Source organism: Rhinichthys klamathensis, unplaced genomic scaffold (assembly GCF_029890125.1).
Source record: "Rhinichthys klamathensis goyatoka isolate OS25496 unplaced genomic scaffold, OSU_Roscu_1.1 h1tg000006l_1, whole genome shotgun sequence".
Lineage (NCBI taxonomy): Eukaryota > Metazoa > Chordata > Actinopteri > Cypriniformes > Leuciscidae > Rhinichthys > Rhinichthys klamathensis.
The window spans coordinates 7957823-7972237 of record NW_026606559.1 but is presented as its reverse complement, the minus strand read 5'-3'; the positions used below and the strand labels follow the sequence as shown (position 1 = coordinate 7972237).

General features: G+C 38.3%; 1 protein-coding gene across 3 annotated transcripts in view; it reads right to left on the bottom strand.

The window, feature by feature from the left end:
- Nucleotides 1-14415, bottom strand: part of celf3b (cugbp, Elav-like family member 3b) — a 56486-nt gene that overhangs the window by 21077 nt on the left and 20994 nt on the right. For all 3 annotated transcript variants that reach the window (XM_056257885.1, XM_056257900.1, XM_056257893.1), the window contains exon 3: nt 4871-4919. In XM_056257885.1, the coding sequence (XP_056113860.1) occupies nt 4871-4919 (49 nt within the window). The remainder of the gene's footprint in view (nt 1-4870; nt 4920-14415) is intronic.

Here is a 14415-nt window from a genome sequence, read left to right as displayed (position 1 = left end):
CTGACGGAAAAAATAATCCATTCAGCGCTACAAACTTTTGTTGCTTCTGTGTGTGTTCGGTATTCACTCACGGTTGTTTTAACCTCATCAGCTTCAGATCATCATGCTAAAAAAATGCAGGTACCAAATAAGTAATCTTTTTAGTTAAAAACAGTAGATTTAGTAGGATCAGTGATGGATTTTATAAATATGTGGTTAACCTTAATTATCAGCCCACAAATGTGATCATCATATGTGTGATATAAATCATTGTACAGTATGTTGATTGTTTTTGAAGCTGAGCAGCATGGCTGAAATATAACAATACTTGCTTATGTGATGTCATGTTTAAGTTTAGTTCATGTTATGTTTTGAAATGAATGTTTTTTATTTTGAAGTATTCTGACTGACGTTCCTTCCTCACGCAGCGCCAGTGGGTTTATTTTTTTATTTTTTAAGGGGTGGGGGGGAGGGGTAGAAATATAGGAAGTGTTTCTGTTTCAAGCTACCTGATGATGGCAGTAATGCACTGGTGCAGTTGCCAATAAAAGGAAAAAGAAGAAGAAGAAGAAGAAGACGTTCCTTCCTGTTTTCGTGTTAGTTCTTTCCTTTCACGCCGTCTGATCCTTCTCTATAATTGTTGTTTATTTTGAATGTTTTATGTCATTAATTTAAAAAGATAAACTGCACTTGGGTACACGCCACAACAGTCTGGGTGGAAGAACCTGTTTCAGGGGATTGCCACGATGATGAATGCGCTGCAGCTGGCTGTCATACTTCCGAGTTTGGTTTGCCAGTTAAATGGTATGTTGGTGCATTTGAGTCGTCGCATAAAGATCTTATTTACGAGTTGAACACACATGAACGCCACCGCAATGTCGTAAATACATGTTGGAAGCTCTGAATTTAAACATAAAAAAGCAAAGCACACCTGATGCAAATTTCTTTGTTTTTCATTTACTAGAACTAGAGTTTAAGAACCTTGTATTTTTGTTTAAGTTATTAAGAGAAAGTACACCGCCACCTTACTCCGACGGAAATGATTTGAACACACAGACACGACTTACCAGGAGGACTTGAACGCATCAGTCGTCACACACACACACACACACACACACACACACACACACACACACACACACACACACACACACACACACACACACACACACACACACACACACACACACACACACAGATCATTAAAACTGTCTCTTTTATATTCTTTGTTTCAGAAGCATTCAAGGGTATTCAGTCTGATTTTGTGTTACTAAAAACACCATATACATTCCCTGGTAACGCCAGCATTTGTGAGAGAGCTGAATGGAGTAAGAGTTCGCCCACAGAAGCAACTATCGCCACATATCAAAACCAGATCTTCTGGATTGGAGAAGATTTTCGAGAAGAATTCAGAAGGAAAGAAAACCACCTGCTTCTCAACTCAGCCAAAGTCACTGACTCTGGGAAATATGTGTTTGTCTGTGATGGGGATCAAAATCCATTTTTACTGGATGTTTTGTGTAAGTATTAATTGTATCTGATTCCTATAAAAAAGTTACTTGAGTCCATCTGATTGAAAATATTCCCTTATAGATGCAAAAGATGTGGATGCGGCAGAGATGGAAAACATCACCCTCGACTGTCATGCAGGCAATACCAAAGATGTGACGTGGCTGCATAACAAAGAAACAGTTTTGCAATATAAGAAAGACGGATCCATAAAGCCTGGCAAAGGCTATGAGGGAAGAGTGTCTCTGGAGAAGAACTGCTTCAAAACTGGCAATTTCTCTTTGACTATCACTGGAGTTCGCAAGACAGATGCCGGAATATACCGTTGCTTCGTGGCAGATGAAACGATTAAAGGATACCCACACACCTATGAGCTGTCACATGTGAACGGTAAGACTGGGAAAGGCTTTTAAACTTGCATCATATGGTCAGACATTACATATTTTACTTCTAAAATCTTGTGAATTTTGCGCCTGATTTTCACTCTAAAAAAGCAATCTGCTCTTTGATTCACACAGAGAACCGCTCCAGCCCAGGAGACCAAACAAACTCCAACTGCAATGAAGAACTCATTATTTATAAGACGCTCACAATAGTTCTTGGCATCATCTCATGCATCCTTATTGTAGTCATTGTAATACTTGTGTGGTATTATCGCTCCATATCAGCTACAGCCACTTATCGTGTGCCGGAGAGTGACGAAAACGACTGTCTGTTGTTGGATAACACAACATCACCCAAAAATGACAGTCAGTCAATGGTCACTCATCCTGTTCAGGAGAGCGACACCACAGACAATAAACCTTCCAACACCAAGCCTTTTTAATCTGGCAGAACGAGGCCTGTAAAGATACATGACATCTAGGTCTGTTTCACAGCGCCTGCTCAAGCAAAGCACCAGCATTACTACATCACCAATCTCACCTTGACCTTTCACAGCATTTCTCCAGCAAAATGAACTGCAAACCTTGAAAAAGTAAAGTGATTGTGAATATTGATTAATCGTTCTTTGTTTAAATAGTTCAAAGTTACTATCAGATTTAATGTTATTACCTTGACAAACTATATGGGATGAATGCTCTCTGCCCACGCAAGGTCTCTCGCTCGCTCTACGCGGTTCTCTGTCTCGCATGCACGCTCGCTCTAGATTGCTGGAGATTTTTAACGAATTTGCGGTATAACTAGTCGATCACGAGTGGCTCAACAGGTAAATCTGTAGATAAACTCATCTTCCAGGCATTTGACCGGCCGGGTTGACACTTCAGCGTGGGAAATCGGAGTGTAGCGTGTGAGCGTGTGAAACCAATCAAATGCGGGTGTCTCACGGCCAATGCGTGAGAGTTGGCAGCTCAGGTACTATTCTGCCCTACAAAGCAAAAAGGCAGTAACTACGCAGAGTGCAGAACTGAGAAAAATGACTTTAAAGTTATCCTGTCATAGATTTTTGGACATGTGGCTGTTTTGTTACTTTATATTAGCTTATTCTTTGTACATATCAATCAGTAACAACAGGATAACAGGATGACAGGATAACTTTAAAGTCATTTTTCTCAGTTCTGCACTCTGCGTAGTTACTGCCTTTTTGCTTTGTAGGGCAGTATTGTAGTAACAGATTGCAGATTGCTAGAGCTACTAGTATTGTCATGAATATTATCATTGTGAATGTTATCCTTGATACTATCACCACTAATATTAATATGTTGTTGTTGGGATGTTTATTATGTTTACCTTCAATAGATCTATACTTACGTCACAGAAAGGATCTTGTGTGGTAACATACACCACTTTGTTGATGACTGTGTTGGGCTGCTTTGTATTTCGTTGTTTTTTTGTTTGTTTTTTTGGCAATAATGATGACCAAACATTGTTAGTAGAACAAGAACATGACGATGAAGTTATACCGCTGAGACAGGTGAGGGAGATGCCAGGGAGAAAGCCCCGTTTACAGAGACAGACCCGGGGTGCTGGCCAGAGCATATTGCCGATGACCAACGAATTGATATTGTTAGGAGCGGTCCCGTTCAGATAGAGGAGTTTAACTTCCCACAAAGCCAATCACACCGCCGTTTTACCAAGGACAGATATTTCATGAAGATGAAAAATGGAGAAAAGATACGCAGGTCATGGTTATTGTACTCAAAATCATCCGATTCATTCTTCGGTTTCTGCTGTACCTTATGAAGTTGCCCTGCGTGAAAGGGCGAGGCTTATTCCAATGTAAAACGCTGTATAATTGTGTATAGTTTTAATCAAATAAGGTTGGATTATTTTTATGATGAGCTGCCTGTTCATGAAGCTGAAAGTGCACGTAATAAAATGATATACCATGGATGCAAACCAACAGGAATCCTTGCTTTTTCTGCTCTATTATGTTTATGTTTTATGTGGGCAGGGCCCCATATTAGCTATTGAAACGGGCCCCCAGATGCTTAAGGCCGCCGCTGCATCTGCTCAAGCAAAGCAACAGCATTACTACAACACCAAGCTCACGTTGACCTTTCACAGCATTTCTCCAGCAAAATGAACTGCAACTCATTGAAAAAGTAAAGAGATTGTGAATATTGATTAATGGTTAGTGGGGCCTTTAAGAACTATTACAAATTTGATTGTTGTGAAATGTAATTTATATGAGGAGAGGGACCACATTTACATCTACAGTAAATGGCCATGAGTCTACATGATCAAGCCCATGTCTATACAGTCTTACACCGGTTTTGGTGATCTAGTTAATTGTTCTGCCATAATTATATATTTTTTCTTTAGTGAGAAAAAGGGAGACTTTCAAATCACAAATATATTGATTCCCCTTTTACCTGTGAGCCTTTTTAATGTTAATTTACTGTGTGTTTTGGAAGGAAGACAATCTTTGTGTTAAAGTGCCTTTGCCAATAAATTCCATTTATCTTTTTTAACTATATTTTAAGAGCAGTGTTTTAGGTGTTTAGCTTCATTTTTGTCCTTTAGTACCAGTATGCAAAGTCAAATGCCCTGTTGCTTGTTAATAAAATATATTTTATATTGACCAAGTGGTATTACGCACGCATGCACGCACACACACACACACCAGTTTTTTTTTTTTTACATTGATAATAATAAAAATATTAGCAAATATTAGCAAATTAGACTAGAGTAATGATGCTAAAAATGCAGCTTTGATCACAGGAATAAATTACATCCTAAAAAATGTATTACAATAGAACAAAGTTATTTTAAACTGTAATAATATTCCAAATATTACAGTTTATCGTGTATTTTCACTCAAAGAAATTCAGTCTTGGTGAGTAGAAGAGCCTTTTTAAAATAAAATAAAATAAAATAAAAAGTATTACTGACAACAGACTTCAAATAAGCCAAATAAACATGTGAATAACAGATGATTTACCTCCTTTCCCCTCACTGTCCGCAGGCTTCACTTGAATTGGCCGATTCATCTGAAAAACAAAAACAATCAAAAGTGAATGGATAAAATGTCTAAATAATTCAAATTACATATTTACACATTCTGCAGCATACCGGGCAATTCTACCAATGGATTAATACCCATACACAGCATTTTGAAAGTGAATTTCTGTACAGACACAAACCTTAATGTTGTGGTTACAGTTAAGTAATACGACAGGTCATGAGTACCTGCAGACTCACTCATAAACACAGCCATTTGTCGCTTGTCATCTACTGGCGTATCAATTCACCTTGCAGAAAGAGTCACTAACATAAAGACTGATAGTCTGTCTGGAACGAACACAGACAACTGGAGTGATACACACAGTGAAAAGCCGCAGTGCTTTTGGTCTGTCATATCAGCACTCTTCCAATGCTGCTCGACCAATCAGATTGCAGGAACGGAACTTTCTGTTACATAAAAAAAAAAATCTATTGAACAGTTATTATTAACAGTTACATTATTGTCCAAAGGACAAAGTTCACTTATATGTTGACCCTATGGCTGGGGCATGTTGTCACATGACACTATATGAGGTGGATGACAATGCAAACAAGCAAGAGAAGAATGTAAGTCAATGCTTTAGATTACAGCCCGGAAAGTACTGCGCAATTAAGACGAATTTACAGAGTAACTTTTAATTAATTATAATGTACCCATAAAGTACTTACATGTAAGTATAAGGGAACAATATGTAAAGTTTGGGGAATAAAGAGGTAACAACCAGGATTGATGATGTATACTGGAAGTATTATAGAACTAAGGGGAACTTATTCTACTATTATGATAAAACAATCTTGGGAGCAATTTAGCAAGAACATACACTGCGTGCCTTTTTGTAATAATGGTGTACCAATACATACTGTATAGGCTTTTTAAAAATTACAGGGTATATGCATTTACACAGTTTTTTATTTTATTTTATATATTTTTTTGATAGCAAAAGTGCAGATGTTTAAGTTTGGGCTTATATGTTTCAAGGCAAGTAAAGCTAAAACTATTATTATAAATTTTTTTTAAATACTGGGAAATATACTCTTGTTTCATGTGTGACATTGCGGTGTGACAAGTGTGACATTGCGGGCCATAAATTAAAGTGGTGCTTGTTACCCTCATGTTTCATGTAGTTACAGGGTAAGTACAATAAAAATACATACACACAATCTAATATCTAATTTCACTGATTTGAAAAACAACTTATTACAGTTGGTCTGAAGCGATAATCTGCAGTTTAAAAAGTTGAAAATATTCTTTCACTTCTGAAGACATTGATCCATTCATCGGGGTCGTATGGATTACTACAGTTATTGCAGTGTGTGCTGTTTGATGCTCCAACTTTTCGAAACACATGAGCTTGCATTATATGCATTCCCAGAGATATATTTTTTTATTTTTCTAAAAACCTTCATTTGAGTTCATCTGAAAGAAGGAAAGTCATATACATCTTGGATGGCACGAGGGTGAAAGATGAGTAAATGGTGAGGACGTATTTCTGAGTGTTCACCATTTTCTTTTAATACATAATACAGAATAACAAGAGACATAATTTCTTCTTCAGATTCATCAGTGGAAAGAAAGAAAAAGAAGAAGAGGAACAAAAGGAAGAAGCCAAGCAAGAGAAAAAAAAGGGGAGTGGGGGCAAAGTGTGCTACTTTTTGTCAAGACTTAAGCATTTGAAATCATTGTTGATTAAATAAATAAAGGGGAGTGTTATAAATCTGTTTTGGAGTAAGTTGTTTTTCAAATAAAGATTTCCGAGTCATTGATATAAGATATAGGCCTAAGATATAATATGTATGCATTTTTATTGTACTTACCCTGTAACTACATGAAACAAGAGTATCTTTCCCCATATATTTAAGCAATAGTTTTAGTTTTCAGTGCACTTTTGTTAAAACGATTACTGTATAATGTATACTTACTTAGACTTACATGTTAGTACTTTAGGTACAGTATAATTACCAAAAGTTACACTGTAAAATCGTTTTAATTACGCAGTACTTTCCGGGCTGTAATCTAAAGCGTTACCGAATGTAATACTATTTACGAAATATACGAAAAAAAGTACTATTACGATAATACTTAGGGCTTCCCTAATATTCCACAACATATCTGTAACTGTGTCTTCTGAGAAAAATTTTAACAGTCAAACAAATGATACACAATTCACAAAAAGGTACATTATGTGTAACAACTGCCCTAAGTAATGAAATTAGGAAAAATCCAGAGTTACTGGATCATGTCTATTTTGGTATCACTGATTTAAGACAACACAGAACATGCGATTTGTGCCTGGTCACTTTGCACGTCATGGACAGGATCAGCATGAAACAGACTTTATGCTAGCCAATCATATTAGGACCCTCACACCTGCAAATCAAATAATCAACGCTTTTTTCTCAAAGTAAAAGCAGTTTATTCAGCATAAGTCTATTTTGGTATCACTGATTTAAGACGATCTGTGCCTGGTCACTTTGCACGTCATGGACAGGATCAGCATGAAACAGACTTTATGCTGATTTCCATATGCTCTTCAATGTATATATATATATATATATATATATATATATATATATATATATATATATATATCATGTCACCTTTTGACACTGCTGTCTCTGCACTTAAACTAATGTGCACAGGATTGTAGAGAGATCAGCTTTAGAATGATGGCCATCTGATCAGGATTACAGAGACATGCTGGATTACACTGAAGAGCGTGTGTGTGTGTGTGTGAAAGAGAGAATGTGTGAAATCCGGTGAGATGTTTGGAATCAGTGTTGCTGAGTGGTTTAAAATGCGTTGCCATGGTGTGGTGTTCTGTGGTGGTCTGTGATGTTGCTTAATGGCTCAAGACAAAACCACCAGGAATGATCCCACTAATAAGCCTGGTTTCAGAGAGAGAGAGAGAGAGAGAGAGAGAGAGAGAGAGAGAGAGAGAGAGAGAGAGAGAGAGAGAGAGAGAGAGAGAGAGAGAGAGAGAGAGAGAGAGAGAGAGAGAGAGAGAGAAAATAAACACAGGAAGACATAAAGAACAGCAAAATATAAAAAGAAAGAACCTGTTTGTATCTTGACATGGACAAAGTGTAATAGATGAAAGTAAATACAGTGCTGTTCATCATGCAGAGGCCAAGCACCCATAAAATGTATTTAAAATCAACCAAAGAATCAAATTATCTGCTGAATTAATTGGTTGACATTGTGTGTGCATAACTCAGACATTTGTTTGCATTGGTAACAGTCCATTGATGCACTCCATGTGATTTGTCCTGTTCATTTACTGGCGAATGGCAAGTGTTGAGATCGTAATGAAATAAATGACACATTAGCCTCCTAAAATCTGCTTAAAATACACTGATAACCAGCATAATAAAACAGATGTGAAAATACAAAATGTAACTCACACCAACATATATAATTGATAATGAATATAAGAAAAATAACTATTTAAATAAAATACACTCCTTAAATATGATGGGAAAAGTTATTGCAGTTTCTCCACTTTTTAAAACTGCATGCATTGTCTTATGACTATAATATAGATTTTGACGCGAAATTATAAATCTTTTTTTTTTTATTACATTTTTAAGTTGAATTTACTGTCCTCATAAACCTAATATAACTTTTTTTTTATATAATATACGGCAAGGTAACTCACAGTTAACTGGTTTAAAAAGTAGTATTAGACATTCTTTCTTTTTTTTTACTGAAATTACAAGCCTGTTTAACAGTGTAGGAGTGAAAGAAAGAGAGAAGAGACACGCTCTAGTTTCCTGGAGAGTCTCGAAGCTCATTTGTAAAATGTCACGAGCACAGTGATGTGCTTAGTCATGGAGAGAGATAGTGATACGGAGAATACAAGAATAGGGGAGAGGACTGTGCAACTGTGAAGGACAAATTTCAGATAGACAACACAATGAAGACATGAATGAGAATTAAAGGAGAGAGAGAGAGAGAGAGAGAGAGAGAGAGAGAGAGAGAGAGAGAGAGAGAAACCCACTATGAGGAGTGAGAAAGAAATACATAGGCCTCCAGGACCATGATCGAGAAATACTGATCTACAACATTCACTAAAGATACATCAAATCTTAAAAAAAAAAATCTTTAAAAAGGTTAATTTGCTATTTCAACCTTTTAGTTGCCAGCCCAAGGTCCACTTGCACCACTATTACAACATATACTAGATCAGGGATGGGCAACTTCAGTCCTGGAGGGCCACTGTCCAACCCTGCTCCAACCCTGAAAACATCACCTTGTTCAGGTGTGTTTGATTATAAGCTAAACTCTGAAGGAAAATGGCCCTCCAGGACTGAAGTTGCCCATCCCTGTACTAGATGTTGCATGAATCGCCACGTTACAACTTAGACACAACTAAACATTAGTGCACTGCACCTCTAAACATACACAAAACCCCATGCATAAACTAAACATTTACAGTTGAAATAAAGTTCATGTTTTGTCAGGCTGACTGTAGTCAATCATTTTATCCCTTAAAATCATCTTTGATCAGCAAAATGAATTTTTTTCTTCATGCCTTAAAGTCCCCATGAATTCAAAATTGACCATACTTACTTTGTTTGCCTAAATTGATCGTTTTGTGGTGAACAATTCATCCATGCAAGTCAATCCACACAAAAAATTTTTTTGGCTTCGTAATCTTTAATCAAAATCTGAAATTTCCCCTCCCCTCTGCATTGGAGGACCTTGCCTGATGACGTAGGTTTGACGGTTTGGGCGTCTGCTTAACATCCGTAACCACACCCCTCCAACTGACAGTAGACAGGCTGAATGAAAACACCTACTTTTCTAGATCCAATCAGGTGCTAGTTGGGAAAAAAGCCATGCCCACCATTTTGCCTCATTTAGTATTCCGTTTCTCTCGGAAATACGTCACAACACTGGAGAAAAGTCGTTTGCAACTTCCGGTTCACGGGGACTTTAAAATAGCTTGAATGTAACTCTACACCCTTGCCTCATTTAGTATACGAGGTTCAATGAATATGCTAATTAGCCCCACCTCCACTCACTCACACCAGCTCAGAGATCCACTCGTTGTCGATCACACGTTGATCTGATTGGTTACAAGGTAGTTTGTGACATCAGAAACACCAGCGAGTTCAAACCGCGTTTTTGAGACTGTCTTTGGTTCACTGCAGTTTTAAGCCTGGAACACACCAAGCCGACGGTCGGCCAGTTTTCTCAGTGTGTTCCGCACTGTCGCCTGAAATTGGTCCTCGTCGGTTTTGTTTCGACCGATTCGATGTTGAATCGGCGTCGGGCCGTCGGTGAAAGAGGAAACTCTGATTGGCTGTTCAGCTTAGTGAAAGAGTCAGTGCACGAGAATAATAGCAAAACAGCGAGCAAAGAAGTCAAAACAATACAGATGGAAGGCTGTTCTAATGTTACGTCATCTTACCTGAGTGTTCCTTGGCGAATATTTCAATATTAACATGAGCGGAGTGGAATAAAGAAAGTGTTTAGCAGGATTGATAAAACGGTAAGCACGCACTGCTTTGTTTACGGTATGTGTATCTGCAGCCTGCAGCGTCGGTTTCCCTTTTTGAATGACGAATATAGCCGAATAAATCTGCAGAAATAGACAGTTGTCTCATTTACACTCAGGCCAGAACCCGCGTTCTAGCTGACAGTCGGCAGTAGTTCTCTCGGTGTGTTCAAGTGCAGCTTTTTACCCCGACGCGAGGCGACAACGCATTCGGCTTTCAACAGCGCTAGTTTGTCGCCGTCGGCTTGGTGTGTTCCAGGCTTTAAGGAGAAAATACTCAGCAATTGTGTTGACTTATGAATTTGCACATGGTTTGTCTTAAAGCATAAAAACATCACATAGACATAAACAACATTAAAAGCTTGATTTTCACCCCAGGGAGACTTAAAGGTACAATATTTAGGATTTTTCGCCACCAGGGGTCGCTAACCTCTTAGAATAACAAAGGCGTATATTGATGACGCAAAGCATTAAGCGAAATTATGGATCTTGTCGTCAAGCTGATGGATCTTTAATGGATGAGTGAATACATTGATGTTTTTAACATGACTGGGATGAAGCAGGGCGCGATTGCTAATGAGAGACGTATAACGTTACCAAAGCCACACGCAACGCGAGTCCCGCGGATATTAAGGAATAAGGACATTTCATTCTACCGAACTACACGCAAGTGCTGAATTAATACTCACACAGGTCAGTTTATTAGACGAATTAAACTTGAGGTAACGCAGCGCTGTTTCACTTGCTCTAACAGTGACACTATCACACTAAACGGCATTTAAGTGTGTTGAATGTTGTTAGTTAGGTTGTGTGTTGGCTGTATGAGACTAAGTACGTTAAGCTAGATCAACATTAGAATAACATACAGATCATATTCTAACATTTCATCATGTTGAACTAAATAACATTGATTAGTTTTATGTACATTTGCTCACCTGTCTAATAAAGTACATGCAACACTCGCGTCTCTTTCAAGTCCAAGTTAGTCGTGGACGTGGAGCTCTCGGCATCTCGAAAGATGTTGATCTTCGTTTTAGTCCTCGTTTTGTCTCAAAGTCTGCTTGAAATGGTCCATGTTTGAACAAAACATCAATAGTGTGAGCGTCCTGCTAGGCATAATAACCCAGTTGTCCACGTCTGTCGCCATGGTTACTATGGCAGTACGAGCGGAAACCGAGGGTAACGCGGATATGACGCCATTGACTGGCGACTCCTCACCCCTGCTGACACGCCCCGTTTCCTTGGTTAAAATCATAATTTTCTCACGATTTACAAATAGTTGGAAACATTTGGGATATTGTAAGTAATCAACTAAACAAAATATATAACATTGGCCTAGTGGTTTTTGGATATTTTACTGCAAAAATCCTGCATATTGTAGGCCTACCTTTAAGACTGTAGGTGCGTCTCAATCAACTCCCTAGTTCAGTAGTCAAGGCACTGATCAGGGAGTCACACATTTTTCAATCGCAAAATCCTTTCAGGCATTGAAACATTTGCTTCCTAAAAAGTCCCACAATGCACCGTGAAAACCCAGGAGCATCGATGCTCACTATGTTCCCTAAGTATTGAAGCGCGAAACTTAACTCACGTGAGTCAACACTACACATGATGATACACGATAGATGTTTTTAAAAACACAAAACATTATTTTATTATATTTCAGCATAAACACACTAGACTGGTGGAGGGGTTTATCTTCGCTGTATTATTAAAATGTCCTTGAGAAGGAAAAAAAAGAGGATGTACTGAAAAAAGCTTCTAAAACACTAGGTTAAATATTCCCTTGAGTCATATTCCTGTAACAGATTTATTAAATGAAGCATATCTACACATACACGCATGCAGATCCTCAGGCACGGAAACTGTCAGCACCTCATCATAATCCTCCTAGATGAGGGTTTCATTTAAACACATCTGCAGGGTTCATATTAAGTCTCTCTTACTCACACATAAATAGATTTGTATGCAGTCTCTCACTCTCACATGCATACACACCTCCTGTACAGTTTACAAAACACACACAACAGGATGCACACACTCGGTAAATCTCAACCCCTGCAGTAATTCTGAAAGGATTTTTCATGGATTATGGAGTATTAAATCCAAGGATTATTCAAACAAATTGCATTTTACCCTCCATCCCCAGCCAACAGGAAGTCATCGGACCAAAGCATCTCACTGGGGGGAGTTTATGTGTGCCGCTGATTTGCTATTTTGTTTTTTTACATTGGACTACAATAAAAAATACACACACACACAGTCACACAAAGACACACGCACGCATGCACAGACACACACACTCATGGGGCATTTGCAGGACACATTTTTCTCCCAAACATTTCCATTCCATATTAGTCACTTGTTGCGTCATTCATGTTACCTAGCAACATGTCATCTCCTAGTCAACCGTATCTTAGCAATGATCTCCCCCCTCCCGATGGTTTCTCTCCTAGCTTGTGATTGTGTGTCCGTTTGGCAAAGTATCTGCCTATCATACTAATATTCCCATCATCTCTACAGTTTTACTCTATATATTAAACAAATGCAAATGCAAATGTGAGTGGTACTTGCTGGTGCAAAGCTCACCATCACAGTGCTAGGGTTTTGTGGGTGGTTGCCAGGGCGTTGCTATGTGTAGGTGGTTGCTAGGGTGTTCTGAGATGTTGCTAGGAGGCTAAGGTTTGGTTTAAGTCAAAAGGGTCCACCTTCAAGTCTTTGCACTGTTCTTATTGTTAACTTAACCTATTAAAAATCAATATCGGTAATTGAAATAAAGCTGGAATAAAATCAATACAAATATTTGATGGAAAAAATGAAAAATGTCACTATGGCAACTAAATTGAAAATGTTAGTTACAAAAAAATTATAAAACTGAAAAAAGAGAAAGAAATTAAAGCTAAATAGAAATATTAAATAAAATGACAAAAGCTCACTACAGAATTCCTAAAACTTAAACTAAAATTAAAACTGCAAATACATAATAGTATATAAATAATGCTACAATAACACTGTCTATGTGACATTCAGGTCTTTATATATCCTTAAATGTACGGTATAAGTACAATAGAAACTTAACAGCACAACTTTCCTCCACCAGCCTCATGATCTGATACTTCATGAGTGTCAGCAAGCAGCACTAATGGGTTTCCTCGGATAGCATCACTGTATCAAGGTGTATGTATTAGATTCGCTGCACGTTCAGAAACACACTCCTAAAAGAGCTGCTGTTGTTCAGATCCTCGGGAACAAAAGCTGACACAAAAAAAAGGGATACAGAAATCTGTTGTGTAGCTCCTCTGAAATAACTTTGCTCTGTGGGTCACGCCAGTTTAACCCTGTCAGATGCTTCAGTGTATTGACAGCTGTATCTCTCGCATTACGGCGAAGATTCATTTCTGATCCCTCGTTTCCCAGCCTAGCCCTATTCATCTCTTCATTCTCCTTCATCTCATCTCATCTCTCCTCACTGACCCAATCCCTTTATCCTTCAGATGATGACCAGAGAAAACGAGATTATCGATTAGGAATTAAAAAAATACATTATAAACATCAATCTGGCTGCAATTTAACATGGGATTTTCATGGAGGATTGTATACTTTTAGCAAATGTACTTCCGTTCAACATGTTGGGATCTTTAACAGGGCTGCCAACTCTCAGGCATTCAGCGTGAGACTCAAACAATTGACACTTTTCACGCGCTCTCGACTCACACACATCCATTTTCTCAAGCAGAGAAAAATCGCGAAGCAAAGATAGAAAGAGGCATTTATATAGCGCTTTTCATATGTACTACTGTACACCCAAAGCGCTTTACAATCATATCAGGGGATCTCTCCTCAACCAGCACCAGTGTGAGCATCCAGGTCGTCACCACACACCAGCCTCAGGTGATAGAGCCAGTTCAGTGGATGGGGATTATTAGGAGGCCATGATTGGCCAGGACACCGGGGTTACACCCCTTCTCTTTACGAGAAGTGC